The sequence below is a fragment of the Oryzias latipes genome, chromosome 4 (assembly GCF_053564925.1).
Source record: "Oryzias latipes strain Hd-rR chromosome 4, Olatipes_Hd-rR_3.1".
Taxonomy (NCBI): Eukaryota; Metazoa; Chordata; class Actinopteri; order Beloniformes; family Adrianichthyidae; genus Oryzias; species Oryzias latipes.
The window spans coordinates 5,138,417-5,158,372 of record NC_136240.1 but is presented as its reverse complement, the minus strand read 5'-3'; the positions used below and the strand labels follow the sequence as shown (position 1 = coordinate 5,158,372).

Genomic DNA, 19,956 nt, shown 5'->3' with positions numbered 1-19,956 from the left:
TTTTTGTATGTGTTTTTTATTTATTTTTTTGTGGAGAGCTGTGCCTTGCATCATTATAATGATTATATTTCAATTAAAAAACAATAAGGCACGCCATTTTTGTTGTACCACTAATGTTAGCATGGGGTTTTGAGGGGCTGTAAGCTACCGGGAGAGCGTGTAAACAAAGGGATGATGGGAAATGAGGAAAGGCTTACTTCGTGCCAATGTTCCCGCCCACCGCTCAGATGTGAATTTCTGATGAACTCCCTTCACTCTGCAGAAAATATGTCTAAAAAACCCGAGGTTTAAAAACAAAAAAACAACATAATCATAATTAAAAGACCACTGGGAACCCTTTAAAAATAGATAAAAAAAATTATTGTAGTTGGACTTTGAAATACCGAAAAGTCTGTTGCATTTTTTGTTTTTGCCATGATGTTTTTGTGTTCAAATTTGAATGAAATTGCAAGACAGCGCCCCCTGCTGTACTGCATTTTCATTTACAGGGCATCACGCTTTTTCCGACCCAAAAGTCCAAAAGATGAATTCAATCTCTTAGTCTTTCAATAGAGCGGGTTGCACCTGGCTGAATTTGATAGTTGCACCTCCTCTGCCTTTTGAAAGGCCAATATAAATTATACAAATGTTTCAACCAACCAATTACGCATCTGGGACGAGAGAATGTGCAATCAGATGATGGACTATATTTATGACCACAACTGAATTATTTTTGGATCACTTCTGTAGGGATGCTATGTCCTTGAGGAAGCCCCTATATTATTATTTTTTGTATAAATAAAAATGTATTCATGTACACTAAATTACCAAAAGTATTCACTCTCCCATCCAAATTTTCTGAAATCAGGTGTCCTAATCTCTTTGCCGTACCACAGGTGTATCAAATCAAGCTCTCAGGAATGCAGACTGTTTTTACAAACATTTGTGAAAGAATGTTCTGTTCTCAGGAGCTCAGTGAATTCCAGTGTGGAACTGTCATTGGATGTCACCTGTTCAACAATTCCTTTGGTGAAATTTCCTCCTAAATATTCCACAGTAAACTGTCAGCTCTGTCAGAACAACATGGAAGAGTTTGGGAACAACAGCAACTCAGACATGAAATGGTAAACTGATGGAGAGGCATCAGAGGATGCTGAAGCTCATGGTACAAAGGGGTTGCCAACTTTCTGCACAGTCAGTTGCTACAGAGCTCCTAACATCATGTGGCCTTCAGATTAGCTCAAACACAGCATGCAGAGAGCTTTCTGGAATGGGTTTCCATGTCAGAGCAGCTGCATCCAAGCCACACATCACCAAGTGTGTGGCTTGGAGTGTTGATGCAGTGGTGTAAAGCACGCCACCACTGGACTCTAGAGCAGTGGAGACACCTTCTCTGGAGTGATGAATCACACTTTTCCATCTGGTAAACTGATGGACCAGTCTGGGTTTGGAGGTTGCCAGGACAACGGTACATCTGGGACTGCATTGTGCTGAGTGTGAAATTTGGTGGAGGAGGAATTATGGTGTGGGGTTGTTCTTCAGGACTTGGACTTGGTCCCTTAGTTCCAGTGAAAGGAACTTTGGATGCTTCAAGATACCAAAACATTTTGGACAATTCCATGCTCCCAACCTTGTGGGAACACTTTGGAGCGGCCCCTTCCTCTTCCAGCATGACTGTACACCAGAGCACAAAGCAAGGTCCATGAAGACATGGAGGACAGAGTCTGGTGTGGATGAACTGGACTGGTCTGCACAGAGTCCTGACCTGAAGCCCACAGAACACCTTTGGGATGAATTAGAGCAGAGACTGAGATCCAGGCCTTCTCCACCAACATCAGTGTGTGACCTCATCAATGCTGTTTGGAAGAATGGTCACAAATTCCTAGAAACACTCCTCAACCTTGTGGACAGACTTCCTAGAAGAGTTGAAGCTGTAATAGCTGCAAAAGGTGGACCAGGATCATACTGAACTCTATGGGTTAGGAATGGATGGGACTTCAGGTGGCAGGAATAAGGCAGGTGAGAGAATACTTTTGGTAATATTGTGCACGTATCAATTTATCTAGATGGAAACATTTTGGGAATACTGTATAAGGATTCAAAATGTACATTTCTTAAAGTTTACATTACTAAACTAACCTCAAAAACAAATGACAGACAAAACAGTTACAAAAATAAACAGAAAATAAATGATCCCACTTTGTTCCTGGGATCTTTTTGAATGTTTTCTACATTTATAACCATCAGAGAATTGTCTGACTCCTGCACATAAACACATTTAATTTTAAAGGATCAATTTCAAGTAAAGTTGCATTCAAATAAGTAAATCTGTGGCATCAATGTTTTAGAACAGAGTACCCTTTAAAAATCCACACACACTTCTAAATCGCATAATCCATTTTCAAATTGCAAGCATGAAGTTGGAATGTAAAAGGTATTTTTTAAGTTGCAAATTGAATTGTCAATAGAGAAATGATCATAAGTTTGAATTCTGGGTGACAGGACTTCCATAGAAATACAGCCCAAATGTTAACATGAATGAGTGCTGATGCTCAAAACAGATGTACAATTAGTTGGATATCTTTTTTTCTTACAGATAAAGGCATTCATCAACATCCCGAGTTAAAAATCAAGGAAAAATATTAACAGTCTTGAAGAATGTCTTAAAAAAAAAGCATTTTTTTATTAATCATTAAGGCACGTGTATTTGTTAAACAGTTATTTCTGAGACCACTGACAAACAAAATCCTGGTATTTTCATATGTTTGGTCATAATATTGTTTATTAATTAACTTACAACACAAGATACAGTTTTACATGGAACCATGATAGTCATCTGAGTTGATGCTTCAGCATGGAGTGACACAAAACAACACAGCAGATAAGTGTAACTACAAGAGTCCCAGTGCTAATGAGCCTGACTGTAGATCCATCACCAACTGGAAGGTGTAAACTCATTGGGACGGAGTTCTGAAAGAGACGATGTGTATTCTGGATAAACGGCACAGAAACAAAGGGGTTCTGTAAAAAAGCCAAACGTTGGGAGCAATATTGTCCAAACCTTGTTTGGATTCTGGATTTTAACCCATGAACAGATGCTGGTATTGCTGGCAGTGCACGGAGCATCCAGGACAGTGTGTGGCTCCAACCTTTGGAATGGAGTGCCTAAATAGAAAAAAATGAAAACAAATGATACTGTCCAAAATTGTTTTATTTATTTTTTTACCATTTGACTTTTTAGCCACCATTTAACAACAAGGGGCTCAAGTCAGGGTCTGTTGTGCAGGTCCTAAGCCCGGATAAACACAGAAGGTTGTGTCAGGAAGCACATCAGACGTAAAATCTTTTTTAAACCAAATCTGCGAATCAGAACTATGATATCCATACTGGATCAGTCAAGTACCGGGTTAACATAACTGCCATCGGTGCTGTTCACCGACAGGGTGCTAGTGGAAATCGGACTACTGTTGGTTTAAGAAGAAGAAGAGGAAGGCGTGTTCGTAGGAATAGATGGAAGAGGAAAGTCCTTAGTGTTGGTTATATTAAATATCTCCTACTACAGAAGGATGAGTTTGAAGATGGAAATGGAAGGTGTGATGTTTAATGTTATTAGTGTGTAGGCCCCACAGGTGGGATGTGAGCTGGAGGAGAAGGAGAATTTCTAGTTGGACCTTGCTGAAGTGATGATGAGCATCCCTAGAAGTTAGAGTTGTTATTGGTGCAGACTTCAATGGACATGTTGGTGCAGGAAACTGAGGTGATGGGCAGACAGACTACATCTTGTGTAAACGGTGTAATCTGAAGGAGATCAGTGACTGCAAAGTTATGGTAGGTGAGAGTTTTTCCAGACAGCATAGAGGGTGGTGTGTAGGATGACTCTGGTGATGAAGAAGATAAAGAAAGAAAGCAAAAAGGCAGAGAAGAGGATAAACTGGTGGAAGCTGAAAAAGGAAGAATGATGCATGACTTTTAAGAAGCAGTTGAAACAGGCTCCGGGTGGTCAGGAGGTACTCCCAGGTGACTGGATAACTACAGCTAATGTGATCAGGGAGACAGGTAGGAGTGTACTTGGTATGTCATCAGGAAAGAACGTTAATAAGTGGTGAAACGGGGAGGTGCAGGAGTGTATACAGAGTAAGAGGCTAGCTAAGAGGAGGAAAGGCATGTGGTGCTGATGATATACGGGTGGAGGTATAGAAGTGTCTAGGAGAGATGAAACTTCAACAACATCTTAGGTGGTGAGAAGATGACTAAGGAATGGAGGAGAATTGTGATGATGCCCATTTTTAAGCATAAGGGGGTTCTGGCAACTACAGAGGAATTAAACTGATGAGCCACACAATGAAGTTATGGGAAAGAGTAGTTGAAACTAGACCAGTGGTTCTCAATTAGTGGGGCGCGCCGATGCAATGCCAGGGGGGGCGCGCGCTAGTGGTGGTTTTAGGCACAAGTAATACCGGCAATTGTCCGGGGCGCAAATTTGACGAGGCGTGGTGGTGACAGCGGCTCAGTGCTTGGAAAAAAATCTTCGTCACCATTGGTTTCCCATTTTATCTGTTATATCAGAGTTTGTAACAGCCTGAAACTGGTCGGAGTGTGTGAGAGTGATTTATTAAAAAAAAAAGTGGATAGTTGTAACCCTTGTTCTATCCTAGGCACTTTAACGTTGGGAGTTGGGTCATCTAGACCCACTAGACAGTGCTCTGAACCTTTTTTCTTCAATGATTTGTGATCTTCACTGGTGTCCATGGATTACATGAAATCTTTCCACCTTTATCCACCTTTGTCATGGTAGGGAGAACACGTCAATGGAAGGGTGGGGTCATCTAAGATAGCACAAGGGTTAAGCAACTAGGGTCAACAGTCCAGTGTAATGGAATGTGGAAAAGAAGTGAAGAAGTGAGTGCAGGCAGGTTAGAATGGGTGGAGAAAAGTGTCAGGTGTGATAGTTTCAGCTCAAATAAAAGGAAAGCTGTAGAATCAACACGCCATGTTGTTTAGCCTAGAGACAGTAGCACTGAGGAAAAGACATGAAGCAGAGCTGGAGGCAGCAGAGATGAAGATGCTGAGGTTCTCTTTGGGAGGGACCAGGATGGATCAGAAATGAGGACATCAGAGGGACAGCACATGATAGAAGTTTGGAGATAAAGACAGAGAGGCCAGGCTGAGATGCTTCAGACATGTCCAGAGGAGAGACAGTGAATGTATTGGTAGAATGATGCTGAGTCTGGAGCTGTAAGGGATCTAGAGGAATACCAAAGAGGAGGTTTATGGATGCAGTGAATGAAGACATGAAGGTATCTGGTGTTGGAGGAGAGAATGCAGAAGACAAAGTTAAATGGAGGAAATCGATTTGCTGTTGTGACCCCTGAAGGGCAAACCCGAAAGGAAAAGAAGGAAGAAGATCAACATTGAATTGTACCGTCAACTAAAGATTATGACATGAATCTAATTGCTGTTAAAATGAATTTTTGAACCCCTAATTAAAGCAGTTGAAGCAGCAAGGTGTAAAGAAAAAAAAATCAAAAACAAAGTCCTTTAAAAATGTCCTTCAACATTGTGAATTTTCTACGGCTTTACAGTAAACTTAGAATCTTACACTTTTTAGTCCACAGCAGGAGCTCAGGAAGTTCAATGTGAACAGGAGTAAAGGTTTTCCCATCAAAGGAGGGCTTGTGGTAGCGACCATGAATAGGAATTGTTACTTTTAGCGGATTGGGAGTTGGTCCGGCATGGGAGGGAAACACGTAGGTGGAAAACTCTGAAGTCCTGTGGGCTGGCTCTTCTAGGTCGATAGCGGTATTAAACAACATCTTTTAGTGATAGAGACAGAAACATGCACCTCAGTAAAACACAAAAAACACCATTTAACATTAATTTGGAGATTTTAAATTCTCAGTGTAAATTAAACTTGAGAGATCTTTTCGATTCAACCTGCCAGCCACGTTGATGACTCAGAGATGCAACTTGATATGGGTCCACATAGACGTCCCTGGGCCACCTGTAAACCAACAAAGCTCTGACATCCGCCGGAGTCTCACTGCCAAGCTCAACGGTGGTCACCACCTCCCTGCACAGCACAAAGAAAGGACTCACAACATTTGAAACACTTGTTTCACTGATTCTGAACACGTGTTTCCAAGCACCTGTGAAAGCCCTTATGGCTGAGCTCCACATACAACGAGGGTTGGAGGCCTTTCAGGAAAAAGCAGGGCTCCTGATCACCATTTCCTAATAATAAACAAAAACGACGTTTAAATTATTCTGTTCAGTTTTTTTTTCTGACTTAAGCTTGTTTAATAACCTTTCATATGCATGTTCCACATTCCAACTGAGATGTATTTAGTCAGAAATAGCATTACCAATTAAAATGTATGGTTGAGAGAACTTATCTGTACATGTATCATTATATCATTCACCACCGTGTTTTCGAGGCAGGACGTTTTACATTGCTTACCCTCTTTGAGCAAACAAACACACGGAGCTGAACAGAAAAAAAGATAAAAGCGTAAATAGTACATTAAAAACTCCAGTAAAATGAGCACTAAATAAAATACTGAATGTTCGTTTATTCGAATCAAGAAAGTGTTTCAGGAAGTGTTTTGTGAAGGACCCTTAGCAAGCTTAGGATGGCTACAATTGTGCCTGTCTAAAAACACGTTGGCTCGCGGTTTTCATCCGCATAATAAACAAAACAAAAACTTTGACATGGGATAACAAATATACACATATTTAACATAACCATTATTTATATATACAATTAATTTTAAAGAGTAAACATTGAGGAATTCTAAACAGGCGCAAGCGAAGTCCTTCGTGTTAGCAGTTGGTGGTAGGCTACCGAGCATCAACACTTCTACCTCTGTGCTGCTAGTTATGTTATTTAGCTAAGTCGCATCGCTGCGCTAGAAGTGTTTAAATGAAGACCAAATAAATACATTTGGGGCAAAGGAGATGCGTTTTGAGGCAAAGCGATGCGGCGTGCGGTTTAACCCACCGTCCATAGTTTTAGTTTATGTAAATACGGAGACCAAAAAGCTGCGGAAAAGAGTAATACCCATAAGAAACTTTACAAAGCTGTCAGGTAAAAAAGCAACAACATTATTTTGTGATTTTTATAAATTAACGAAACAGTGTGATAAAGAAAGTACGATGATCCGGCCTTAGTCTTTCTGTAGCCCAAACCATTGCAGTGATTTCTTTTGGGGTCCTGATTGTTGTCGTAAGCATGATGATGCTGAGGCCTCCTGACATCAGAGCCGTCTAATTCGGATGATAAAAAAGTAGAAAAAAGTATTAATTTGTTACTTCTCCTTTCCAAATTTTACATTCATAAGTGCAGAATAAAAAAACAACTCCCAACTTCACCATATTTAAGTTCGAGATGCTCCAGTTTTATGAATATATAAAAAAAATTAATACACCCAAAGCAAGTAACACTGAAATAATTTGTGCTTTTTTGTTTGATAGGTAATCCCCTCCTCTAAGAAAACTTTGTATTATAAATATTATTATTATCATTATTTTGTAATCCCCTTTTATATATTTTAAGATAATTTATTTTTCTATCAGCATATTCTATTTTGGATATATTTCTGATTATTTTATTATTATTATTTTTTTCTTCTTGAAATGATTCAATAAGTTTGGATTGATGACATTGACTATCACTGCTGATGCTCTTTCTGAGTCTTTGATGCTGGATTTTGTATGCTTATGCTTTGTTCAATAAAGTTGTAAAAAAAAAAAAAAAAAAAAAACATCAGAGCCGTCTTCCTCACCGTGTCTCCTCTGACTCCAGACTGCTGCATGGCTGCAGAGCAGCTGAAGGAGCACCCTCGGCACAGGGACTACCTGGAGGCGGTCTCCCAGGGCCAACTAGAGAAGCTTCACATCCTCCTCCAGGATCACCTACGTGGTTTGAGCCTGAAGCACAGCCTCTCCACCTTCCACCTGGACCCGGACGAGGACCTCAACAAACTAGATGACAAGGAACTAGCTCGCAAAAAAGCTCAAATGGACAGAGAGTTTGAGAGAAATAGGAAGCACAAGGATGATCCAGGCTTTGTTTATGACCTGGAGGTGGATTTTGAAAAGGCCCCTCAGGAGAACTGTAGCTGGGATGAGTCAGATGACGGATTTTAAAGCTCCCCGCCAAGGAACACCAACTCCAAAATCACACTAAAATAAAATCTCCATAGGCCTCTACATCTTCCATTTAATCCAATGACTGTAAACCAGAACACGTCAGAAGAAATTATCTCAAGCTCCCTTCTTGTCAAAGTTACCACTGACCGAATGAAGGGAAGTGAATCAACAGCAGCGTCTTGAAATGCAACACAAATAAAGACTAAAAGGACCGAAATTGTGATTACCAGTGAAAATTTATTTGTTATAAAATACAGAGTTGAAGAAAATACATAAACTTTGGTTCAAACATTTGTGGCTTACAAAACATGATTTTCAGTCAAACATTAGGAAGAATCTAAACTTCTATTAAATAAAATCTGAATGTATAGTAGTATTTCAACAATAAAACAAATCTCTTTGGAAACATTTCTACAAAATATTGACTTGTATAAAATATATAGTTCCATGGAAGGTTGGACAGTGTTTCCCTTCCATCTCTATTGGCCCGACAGACTTTTCAATGGTTACGTGTTACAGCAAAGGTTCATGAACTACAGATCACACCCAGCCTGCAGGATCATACTTCTTCAGGGTACTTTCTTCAAAGTGCTTGAATACCTCATATTCAGGTGACCGGAGACACCCACAGTACCACAATACATTCAAAAATGTCGTAGGCGTTTTGACTTGGACACAGTCTGAGTTCTAACTTTGTGCTTGTCTTGGTGTGAGCGAATTGAAAAAGAACAGAAGTAGTACTTGTTTTAAGCACCACATTTAACTGCAGTGTAAATGTTAATCCAAAGGAGGTAGTAACAAAAAAAAAAAACATCATTCCTTTTTTTCCCCACTATTGCAGTTTAGATTAACATTGTTTAGATTTGACATTTTTCAGCAGGCATCGTCTTTCTGGTTAGAAAAAGCGTTTTTTCAGGAGCCGACACTTCAAGTATGCTTCAACCAGAATGTGGGATTTAAACTTTTTTAAGTCGAGTGGAAAGGTATACATACACAGCTTATTACTCACCAGATTGTATTCTAACCTCGCCCTGAGCACAGAAGGCGTTTACTTTAAAACCACTGTGGATATACCATGAAGCCAGTATGGGGAAGGAGATTGATCTGAATCAAGCCCAACAATCCTACCGTTCTCTTGGTAATTTGTAAGCACACGTGACTATGCTATGTTATTTCATAAAAGCAAAACATTTGAGCATTCCTGACAGTAACTTTTACTTTTTCTTCCGGTCTTGGGTGCACCTCGGACAAAACCTGCCATGTCAAAGGAAGACAGAGTTTAGACACCAGTCGATGAGATGAACATTCAAATGATCAATCAGTTATTTGTCCGTAAGGAGCAATGCAGCTTCCCCCTGACATACCAACAGTGTTCAGACCCCAAAACAAAATCAAAACTGTAGCTGTTAAAAAAAAAAAACATTCACAAACCGTCTTAGAAAGACTGAGACCAGCAGGTCAGGTTTTTGGGGATTTCTCTTTGAACCAGAGAGGATCAAGCATTCCCAAACTCTGGAACGCTCTGTCCTAACGCTTCATCCACCTGGCTGAGGCTTATGAAACATTCCTAACGTCTTGTCTGTTGCTGTGATTGTGGAACTAGATGTTATTGAGCTTTAACTATAGCTAGTTCACACTGAAAATGCTGGTTCCATAGGGAAACATGAGTATGATTGGGGTTGTTCTGTTCTTTTGCCGTTCGCACCAAACGCTTCAGAAACCTGTCACTCCTTCAATCATCCAGAGGTTTTGTTCCGTTTAAATGCAGGAGCTGAGCGGCAGATGGCTTTGTCATGCAAGCGTTCTGTTGGAAAAAGCCAGATTCCCTGGGAGAACTCCCACGCTTGAAACAGCTGGCTGGTAGCATGTAAAAAAAAAAGGGGGGGGGGGCGCCTTTATTGTGTTGGAGAAAGAGAGTCCCTTACCATTTAAACCTGGTTCCTTTATGATGGTGGGGGCATAAAGTGTTACTACTTCACACTAAAGACCCCACTCAAGTGTTTTTCAATCCAACATAATCATATGCCATCTGCTAAAAGGGCAGATCTCTAGCTGCGGTTACAGCCATCATGTAAACACGCTGTTCGGAATACTCAGTACTGATCAGACTCATTCGGATCAAAATTTCTTTCCGACTGAAATAGGTGGGTTATGCCGATTGTTGATCTGATCGTGCTGCATACAAACAGTTTATTGTGACCGTGATCGCTGTCTTTGGTCATGCGTAGACGGTATGGCGCTCTAGAGGAGTCTCTCAAAGAACTATCGCGATATATCTGCGAAACGATCTTTTCTAACACCCCTAGTGTTGCGGCTCCCTGTGCTTTCATTTCTGTGGGAAACTGATCCAAATGGCTCTTTGAGAGGTTCAGGTTGCTGAGCCCTGGTCTGAGCAGAGCAGCCGGACTTGTAGCTTCATGTTTGCGGACAGGGGAGGGCGCATTGTTACGGTGTGCGCTCTGGAGGAGGCTTTGGACCGCAGTCCGGACTCAGGAGAACCGTGTCTCCGAAATGCAGTCCAGTCCTGAGAAACCGTGTCACCAATCATGTGAATTCATGTTTACCGGCATGTTCAGAAATAATAAAGGCTGATTTTATTCCCACGTTTAGAAGATCCTCTCGCTCTACGCTGCAGCTTTGTTTGTTTACAACAGAACTCAATATTTATTCTTGTACAGTAGTTTCCGGTATTTTCTACAGTCCTGCACATGTCCATTTATTCTGACAAAAAGTGTGGCGTATGTAAACGTTTGTCATAATCAGATATAGTTATTCTGAGCCATGTACACAGTTCAGTTCTAATCCAATCTTTGATCCGATCAAAGACGTTTTGCACGTGGAACCACAGCGACTGTCTCAACTATCTGAGAACTCAGAAGATCATGAACCGACCACAGGGAAGTGGGTTAACTTGATTCTGAAGTGGTTAGACGGATCAACTCACCATTTTCCTTTTGGTTTAGTGGCGAGGTCAACGCAGGCAAAGTGGAACCACTCGATGGGACACTAACAAAAAGACAGGTTGAGATCAAGTGTGGGTAAATTTAAGGATAAAAGAAAATATACAAATAAAAAACCCTACATCTGGGTTGTCACATCCAATCATCTCTCCATATGAGACTTGGTGGCACAGGCAGTAGGTGGGTTCATTGGGATCGACTGGCATGTCCAGAACGTCTGACGGCTGCATTGGCAGGAGAGCGTCGCTCAAGTCTTGGCTGAAACATTCATGAAGGGAGGGGTGTGCCGAAAAACACAAAGATGAAAAGAGGAAAGTAAAAACCGTGAGAGCCCCCCGAGCTTTACAAAAACCAACATTACCTGATTTTCATCTTCTTCTTTTTGGGAGAGTCGTCGTCAGAACCTTTCTTTCCCCGTCCTCTGGATCCACGCTTGTCCCGCTGCCCCCGTGAGTCACCTTCTGAGTCAAACGTCACAAACAATAAGCCCCCCAATGCAAACTTTGGCCGAGAAGGTTCCAGCGGGAGGATTTACTTTTCAAGGTTCTGCTGTCGGTGCTGTCGTAGCCGGTCAGCTCCAGCTTCTCCTTCAGCTCGTTCTCAAAGCGGGCCAGGTCTGCATCCAGCCTGCGGATGTGTTTGTCCACCTTTAGAACAGAAGAAGACGTCTTTCAAACGGCTCTGTTCACAAGGCATGCTTGAGAGGAAAAAGGTGGCGTGTTGTCAGGCGTGTCATGAAGGCTCACCATTTCATACGTTTGCATGGCGAGCTGAACTTTGTCGTCACTGAACTCCTTGCACTTGCTGTAGGCGTTCTGAATCTTCTGTAGATGTTCCACTCTCTGCTCTGAAGCCAGGTTCTTCACGTTGGATATATATTCTTCTGCCAGTCTGTCAATCTCTCCTTTCTTTTCTGCAGAGGAGCAGAAATGTTTTGAGCCACAACGACGGACAACTCAAAGGAAAGCAGAAAAACCTCTATGTCTACCACAGATGATGGGTTTCAGTGAAGAAGCCATCATCTTCTAAAAGTTCCTTTTCTGTCGCCTTTGGCTAAAAGGTTAATGGATAAAACCCCTACCTTCAGTTCTGCTGTCCAGGTCCCGCATTAACGTGAAGTTCCTTTGCAGCTCACACGGCAGGTTCTCAATACCTGGAGAAGTAAACACAGGGAGACATGGGATCATGACGCTGGACAGACATTGGGTAGTTTCCCCTGGAGACATGCCTGTTCTGCCCCAGAACAGCCGGTCACCAAATATAACAGATAGTATCAAATAGGGCTGCACGATATGAGGAAAACCCGCAATATGGGATATTAGTGATCAATATTCGATGACGATATAACTTGCGATAAATGAACAAATAGCAAAACAACAAAAACGTTTCCATTTCACTGCAAAGTATAATTTAAATAAGGGTCAAAATACCTCAAATTATTCTCCAAATGACCTTCGTCTAATTAAGAGGGCAACATCTAACATGAAAGCTCCATCTGATTGGTCAACAACAGGAAGGGCTCCATCTGATTGGTCAAATGGATAAAGAGATTTATTCAATTCATTAAATAGTTCACGTTGCCATAAGATTGTTTTAGCACATTTAAGGTTTACCATTTATTGAAATTGTCGCTGACTTTTGCGATATGGATATTGCACAGCTTGAAATCACGATACATCGATAAATTTGCGATTAATTGGCATTTTCCACCAGGACTCAGGAAAACGAGTAAGAAATAAAGAAAGATCCGCCACCAAAAACATGTTTTCAAAGACATTTGAAGTTTCAAAGGGATGTATACATCAGTGTGTTATGGCTTCTCAAACAAGCTGTAGCTGAAAGACCACGCATAGAGGTTTATGTTGACGTCTGGATTCTCTTCTTTTATTGGTTAAGTGCTATAAATAAACCCATTATTTTCCTGTTTCTCTTTTTTTCTTTATCATAGTATCTTCTGACATTTTTGGCCGCTTATCTCCTTCTACAATTTTTCAGCTATTTTAACTATTCAGCTCTTTCAGCTTTTTCCAGTTATGACTTTTGGTCCTTCAAATCCTTGAACTTTTCCAGATATTCCATGATTTTTGCCTCCATTGAAATACATGGGGAATCCTGGGTGCAGAAACTTGTCTGGCATTTTTCACAAAAATATCTTTATTATTTTGCCGTTTTTACTTTACTTATGGTCAACTTTGAACATTTCTTTATTTAATTTTTTATTTTGTGCCCATTCTTACCCTTTTAGTTTCATTTTCATTAAGCAATATACGTTAAAACCTTGCATTTTCTTCTGGAAATGCAGCTCCTTCTGGCTTTCTCTAGTCTTGCTCTCTAGATCAGTGTTTTTCAACTTTTTTTGAGCCACGGGACACTTAAACCTTGACAAAAATCCCGCGGCACACCAGCATCCAAAAATAAAGAAAAGGGAGAAACTCTTAGTCTGTATTGATGTACAGTCCCTCCACAATCTCACATGCATTTCTGTGATAATTGTGGCAGAAAAAGCTGGAAGCTGCAGCTGTTTCTTCTAAAAGATGTAATAAAAGTTAAGTTAAAATATTTAAAAACTGTTTGATGCGTGTTCGTTGTGGTTTCAAGACGTCAAAGGCTACGTTCACACCACAGACTGAAACGACCCAATTCCGATTTTTTTGCCCCCCTGTGACCTGTATCTGATCTTTTCATGACAGTCTGGACGACGCAGATCCCATCTTTTCAAATGTGACCCAGGCCCCTTGGGTATGTGGTCCTGAATCTGAGACGTATCCGATCTTTTGAGCTGAAATCCTGGAGATGGTAAATGTTTTTAGATCAGTGAATGAGGGCAATTTCCCACGGCACACATGACCATCTCCCACGGCACACTGGTTAAAAAACGCTGCTCTAAGGATGTAGGTGGCCCCTGTTCCACATCATGGTCGTGCTCAGCATGGTGGGGCTGACAGGATGCACAGCGCTCTAGCGCCACCCAGCGTCAGCTGGAAGGGCTCGTCTGCAGGGCGTGGAGTCAGGGGGGCACCGGGCCTGCGCAGTAACCAAAAAGGCGGTTTGCACAGGCTGCACATCATGAAGTCCCGGCAGCAAACGGAAGCGCCTTCACGCGGGGTTGAAAAACAGTTCTTGAGTTAAAAATCCCTCAATAATAAAAATAGATAAATAAAAACGTGACTCCAATGGAAATACTAAACTAAAAGGGTTTCGTCTCAGTATATTTCTGCTCCGGCGTGAATCTGTGAAGCCATCACAAGTCAACCCAAGTGACGTCACAAACATGTACGTATAATCAGTTTAGGTGTGCTACTACCACACACTTTAGTCTTTACCGTCTGCTAAACTACCCGCAGCCACACGGCGACGAAAAAGACCGAAGAAGCCCGAACCAAAACTCCTCCAGGACCTTCTACGGATACTCACTGTCAAGGTAGTGCTCCAGGTATATAGCAGTAGCCATTGTTGACGGAGAGTTCGGCTCCCGCGCGCTCTTTAGCTTCCAAACTACTAGCCAAACCAAGCTACGCTAAGTTTGTTTTGTAACTCCGGGTCGCCCGTCGGTCCCTGTCGTTGTAGGACTTCCGCTCCGCCGCCGCTCAAACTTTTCTCTTCCCGTCTCGTCTCCAGAGCATTCGACTGATTGTAGTTAGACGGTATTTCCGCAGACAGTCGACCTGCGCTCCGCTCCAAACACCGGGAAACCGACCGAAGATCTGGCAGCTCCACCACCCCGCAGACCAAGCGAGACCTTCACATGCGCGTTCCCGCTCAGATTACCAGCACTTTCCAGCTCGGTCAGCTGGTGCGTTGCGTCATTCAAAACAAACGTCTCGGTGGGCGGGGCTCCTGCAGCCTCTCTGTCCGTCCGTCCGGTCCGGCTAACGGAACAGGCAGGTCCCTCCGTCCGCTCCAGAAGCTTCTCATCTCGTGCTGGTTGCAAATTATTTTTTGCCTTTTGACGAATTGTCGAGTCACACGCGCGGTTACGTACGTACGTCAACCATATAGCATCTATGACTGCTTGAGCCTCCAAACTGTTTTGTTGGTATTAAATTTACGCTGCGGCTAAAATGCGGCTTTGGGGAAATTTTTCTGCATCTAGTAGAATGTATGTAACATGTCAAAGCGGAAGTTGTAGCTACTGCTAACATATTTCAGGTCACATCGAGCCTTGTTGTCGATTTAGTCCGTTTTTGGGGTTCTGCTGAGTTTCACTTCCAGCATGTTTGGTTGTGTCTTCTCAGATGGCTGTGGTGAAGAGCGGTTGGCTTCACAGACAGAGTGAGTCACGCGCATGCGCGGCCTATGCAGGTCATCCCAAAGAGCAGCTAGACACATTGAGTCACCTATTTTGGAACTGAAATATTACAAAAAATGTTTTATACATTTCAACGTTGTTTTCAAATTTCAGATGAAAATTAATTTATTATATTTGGTAAGTTTGATATTCACAAATCTAAAGTTTCTAAAAATAATCCCTGTAACAACAAAAGAATTAGAATCTTATTAGAACAAAACAGTAATAATTAAATATTGCCCTGGAACATTTTTAATTTTTTGTGATGTATGTTTTGTAATGCATGTGCATCCTCATTGTTATTGTTCTGTATGTTTTGGACAATTAGTTATATTTAATTGTAATAAAAAAGAGGTTCAGATGCTGATGGAAGCTGCTTCTTTTCATCGCAGGTACTATCCTGCGCCGCTGGAAGAGAAACTGGTTTGACCTATGGGCTGACGGACGCCTGGTGTTCTACAATGATCAGCAGAGGCGGGACATGGAGGATGACATCCACATGAGAGTCAGCTGCATCAACATCCGCAACTCTGCTGCATGCCAGGGTGAATTTCAGCATCCGCGATACTGTGACAGTTGCTGACCCTTAAAGTTAAACGTTGAGTTTTTTTATTGTGGGCCTTCCTGCATTTCCTGTCAGATCTGACCCCCCCGGAGGGGAAGTCCCGTGATGCCTTGCTGCAGATAGTGTGCAGGGACGGGCGTGTCATCAGCCTGTGTGCTGACAGTGCAGATGATGCTCTGTAAGACTCTTTAGGTGTCACCTTTGATCAAATGTAGTTCTTGGGTTCTGTGGAGAAGCTTTTAGTGAGACTGACGTCTTTTCCTGCTTCTTAACACAGAGCATGGACCATGGCGCTTCAAGATGCCAGGATTAACATGGTAAGATTTTTCATCGTCTGATACGTTTAGACTCAAACTAAGCTTGATTTTTTTTTTTTTTTTTTATTTGATCTAAAAATGAACACGAAATCAGATGGGATCAAGTGGAACAGAAGCTTGTAGTTTAGACCTGTGAGCGTTTTCTGTCTGGCGTTTCTGACAGAGTTACGGTTTAAGGGAAACCTTTGTTGCTCTGACGTGTGTAGGTGGTTGCAGCCCCGCAGGTCGGCTTCACACAGGAAGTCATGGAATCGGCTCCTCCCCCCTACTCGGAATACGCCCATCCACAGGTAAAAGGAGGAAACCACATACATTTTTGTTTTAAATCTTTATTTATTGAAGAGACTAACTTGAGGTTTACAGTCTCACAGCCAAAATTACAATTAGAACGGGCACAGAAAAAGGTAAACAACAATCACAAAATAATAACAAAAAATACAAACCTAAAAGAAGGGGGATACATGGGCATTATAATGATCAATAACTTATCAAAAAGCTGTAAATTACATGTGATACTTTAGAGTTTCATAGCAAACCTTATTTTCCATGAAGTTTACAGATGAAAAATAAAAGCAAAGTTCTTTATGAAATGTGAAAAAATATAGTTTGATTTATAAGGAATTGACATTTGTGTACGGTAAACAGAATTTATCCAGGATAATGACAACATTTAAAATAATTTCTGTGGTTTTGTTTTCTAAAATAAACCCAAAAATGATGTCCTTCATAGAAAAATCTGTTAAACATGGAATCTTGGGGAAGAGCCAATAATGTATATCGTCCCAAAAGACATTAGAGTAAAAACATTCAAAGAATTGGTAAATGGCGAATATTTATATAGCGCTTTTCTACGTACAAGGCCCAAAGCGATTTACAGTCCCACACTCATTCACACACTGGTGGCGGCGCCGCTGCCAAACGCTGGCGCCAACCTACCCAGAGGCAAGGTGGGGTTCAGTGTCCTGCCCTAGGACACTTCCACACATGGTGTGCAAGGCGGGAATCAAACGTGCAATATTATGATCATGGGTCCACCGCCCTACCGCTGCACCGCGGCCGCCCACAATTGATGCTCAGTTGTTTCCATATCCTCATTACAAAAAGTCCAACAATTTTCAGGAATCCCAAACCGTTCTCTGAGCAATTCCTTGGAAGAGTAAATACCTGAAAAGGTTGTAAGTGGACTTCTTTGGCTTTAGGAGGAATGGGAAGTTTTAGGAAACCATGTAAATGGATAAAACAGACAAAACATTTGAAGGCAGGGGTGCGTTTTATTACAAAAACAGAAAGCAGTGACTGTCGTATGTCATGCTCTGCTGTAAACCATGGTCTGGGGGGAGCGGGGCATTTCTAAAGCCAGCTGGCTCCGTGACAAGCACGTGCCACGGAATACACTGCTGTGTTGGTGAGCTCGGATCCATTGGGCGGGAACTACGGAAGCAGGAAGAGACATGCGGGGCGGTCGGGGCTTCTATAAACACTCCAGTGGGCCGGAGTGGTCTTCTGCCGGGGACTTGACGTGCTCCGGGGCGCAAAGCGACTTTCTAATGACAGAATTTGTGCTCAGTGAATTTAATCACACATGTGCAGTGTGTTATGTTTCAGAGGATGTTTGATTGGCCGTTCTGCATGTCAATCAAGTCCTGTACTTCTCGGTGAGGATTTTGATGATTGACGGATTTTTTAGAAGTACTTTTTTTATTTTTTTGGTTATTTATCTTTGCTGACCTGCGATCTACCCTCATGTCCTTGAAGATCGACCCGGCGTAATGAGCACCCCTGCTTTAACCCTTGTGCTATCTTAGATGACTACACCCTTCCATTGACGTGTTCTCCCTACCATGACAAAGGTGGATAAAGGTGGAAAGATTTCATGTAATCCATGGACACCAGTGAAGATCACAAATCAAAAAAGGTTCAGAGCACTGTCTAGTGGGTCTAGATGACCCAACTCCCAATGTTAAAGTGCCTAGGATAGCACAAGGGTTAAGGACTAGGTACGGAAAAGAGACCATTTAAAGCTGGGATTGACTGCCACCTGCTGGTGAACTACTGCAGCGTTCAACGGCTCCTCGATGCATCATTTGTTCAGTCTTTCATTATTTTCACTTGAGTACAGACACTATTGTCTGTAAATCCTTTTTGGACAAACAACAATGGTGCGCATGAGTTCCAAGGTATTTAGAGAGAAACACAGAACACCTTAATGCCCTACATGAGTGTGGACCAGAAAAGGTAACAAAAACAAAAAACCACCTATGTGTAGATTAGAGGCAAACGGTTAAACGTCTTGATTGAATGCAGATGATCATCATTTTACTGATGCTGCTTCATGAATCTCTGCTCACTTCTTGTCCAGGTTTACGCTCCAGGCCCGTATGGAGATTATACGGCTCTTCCTCATAACGCCACACAGGTTGTGTACTCTGCTGAAGGGGCACCATACAGCCTTGCTTATCCATATCAGTACCAAGGTGAGTTTTTACACGGCATGCGTGCTACAGCTCCAGATGAGAGAGGGTGGCAGTAAGCCCGGTCCTTTGTGGTGTTTCCCAGGCGCTGCAGTGAACCATGTGGTCATTCGGGAGCGGCAGCGTGAGGACGCCGGAGACGTGGCTCTGGGCATGCTCGCCGGAGCAGCCACTGGCCTGGCTCTGGGATCCCTCTTCTCCGTCTTTTAAAGTTATTGCACATGCGTCCGCTCACTTTCATGAAGTCTGTGGGGGTACGTCTGAGAAGAGTGACAGGTGGAGGCATACGTCCTGAATACTAGAAGCACTTTGGCTGTGTGGCAACCTATTTGACGTGTCTTAACATGAACAGTCTTAACAAAAACATGACTGACTTCTAAAAGACAGGAAACACTCCTTATGTATGCACACTTTAGGTCCTCTCAAGCACATTTCTGTCACTGTCCTGGACAGTGGGCACAGTGGGTGTGTAGTCTGGATGGTTTTGTTTACTCCCATGCAGGTTTGTTGTGAATCTTCTCCTTGCTAACTGTTCATGGTGAATGCAGCCTTTAAAACCAACACGTACAACTTCACACAAATGCTACCTTTCACTATGGAGCCATCTGATAATGGTAAGGGTAAAAAGATTACCCTTACCATTAGATTTTCTGAGCGTGTGCATCCTTTGGTGCTTTCCTCTCATTAGCAGCTGTTGATTTGTTTTTGTTTAAAATAATGGTTTCTGCCGTTTAGATCCGTATGTTAGCGTGAACATCTTCTCAACCATGTTTCCTCATAAAGGCCTTCCATTTTTCACGTCAATTGAATTGTATTCATTTATTCTATTAGAAATGCAGTTTAGGCCCCAGGAACAGTGTTTCATATAGGGGTGCTTAAGGTTCATGATTGTGCATTAGCAATGCTAAAAGCTAATATTTGAGGTAAAAAAACATAGAGCTTTTCCTATGGCCTTTTGTTTTCAAAAGTGGATTAAAGTTAAACGGCGTTCTGCCTGGAGAACTCCTCCTGAGTCTGAAACGAGTTCATGAAATGTGTGATTAATAAAAATAGTAACAAACTTGTTTTTGTCTCATTTATCATCCCTGAAAGTTGTTCACGATGAGATTCACGAGCGTAGATGAAGAAGCTCTAATGTCAGAGCAGGTCTGTCCATTCAGCGGAAGCAATGAAGCATCCTTATTCCATGGTCTGGGTGAATACTGGATTCTGATTGGCTGCTGGGTGT

At 42.1% G+C, this 19,956-nt stretch overlaps 4 protein-coding genes across 15 annotated transcripts; 2 read left to right on the top strand and 2 right to left on the bottom strand.

The window, feature by feature from the left end:
• Window positions 1–2,733: 2,733 nt before the first annotated feature.
• Window positions 2,734–7,113, bottom strand: pigx (phosphatidylinositol glycan anchor biosynthesis, class X). Of its 3 annotated transcripts, none has more exons than XM_023953977.2 (6): window positions 6,977–7,113; window positions 6,126–6,210; window positions 5,914–6,049; window positions 5,579–5,792; window positions 3,041–3,144; window positions 2,734–2,949 (listed from the first exon to the last, which is right to left on the bottom strand). In XM_023953977.2, exons 1-6 carry the CDS (start codon window positions 6,981–6,983, stop codon window positions 2,812–2,814), a joined length of 684 nt encoding a protein of 227 aa, XP_023809745.1. In that variant the 5' UTR covers window positions 6,984–7,113; the 3' UTR covers window positions 2,734–2,811. The 3 variants fall into 3 exon arrangements, with proteins under 3 accessions (XP_023809745.1, XP_023809744.1, XP_023809743.1); XM_023953976.2 differs by lacking the exon at window positions 6,977–7,113 and adding an exon at window positions 6,284–6,791; XM_023953975.2 differs by lacking the exon at window positions 6,977–7,113 and adding an exon at window positions 6,437–6,628.
• Window positions 6,896–8,533, top strand: cep19 (centrosomal protein 19). The gene is made up of 2 exons (XM_023953978.2): window positions 6,896–7,063; window positions 7,781–8,533. Exons 1-2 carry the CDS (start codon window positions 6,934–6,936, stop codon window positions 8,122–8,124), a joined length of 474 nt encoding a protein of 157 aa, XP_023809746.1. The 5' UTR covers window positions 6,896–6,933; the 3' UTR covers window positions 8,125–8,533.
• Window positions 8,345–14,725, bottom strand: ing5a (inhibitor of growth family, member 5a). 2 transcript variants are annotated; one of them, XM_011473730.4, is made up of 8 exons: window positions 14,502–14,725; window positions 12,169–12,240; window positions 11,834–12,000; window positions 11,623–11,734; window positions 11,449–11,548; window positions 11,210–11,345; window positions 11,072–11,133; window positions 8,345–9,381 (listed from the first exon to the last, which is right to left on the bottom strand). In XM_011473730.4, exons 1-8 carry the CDS (start codon window positions 14,536–14,538, stop codon window positions 9,342–9,344), a joined length of 726 nt encoding a protein of 241 aa, XP_011472032.1. In that variant the 5' UTR covers window positions 14,539–14,725; the 3' UTR covers window positions 8,345–9,341. The 2 variants fall into 2 exon arrangements, with proteins under 2 accessions (XP_011472032.1, XP_020558598.1); XM_020702939.3 differs by having other exon boundaries at window positions 11,449–11,545.
• On the top strand, window positions 14,134–19,788 carry plekhb2 (pleckstrin homology domain containing, family B (evectins) member 2). Of its 9 annotated transcripts, none has more exons than XM_020702937.2 (9): window positions 14,134–14,360; window positions 14,432–14,508; window positions 15,323–15,359; window positions 15,768–15,920; window positions 16,016–16,118; window positions 16,218–16,257; window positions 16,464–16,547; window positions 18,617–18,731; window positions 18,814–19,788. In XM_020702937.2, exons 3-9 carry the CDS (start codon window positions 15,323–15,325, stop codon window positions 18,936–18,938), a joined length of 657 nt encoding a protein of 218 aa, XP_020558596.1. In that variant the 5' UTR covers window positions 14,134–14,360; window positions 14,432–14,508; the 3' UTR covers window positions 18,939–19,788. The 9 variants fall into 9 exon arrangements, with proteins under 9 accessions (XP_020558596.1, XP_078801726.1, XP_078801727.1 ...); XM_078945600.1 differs by having other exon boundaries at window positions 14,432–14,520; XM_078945601.1 differs by lacking the exon at window positions 14,134–14,360 and having other exon boundaries at window positions 14,367–14,520.
• Window positions 19,789–19,956: the final 168 nt, after the last annotated feature.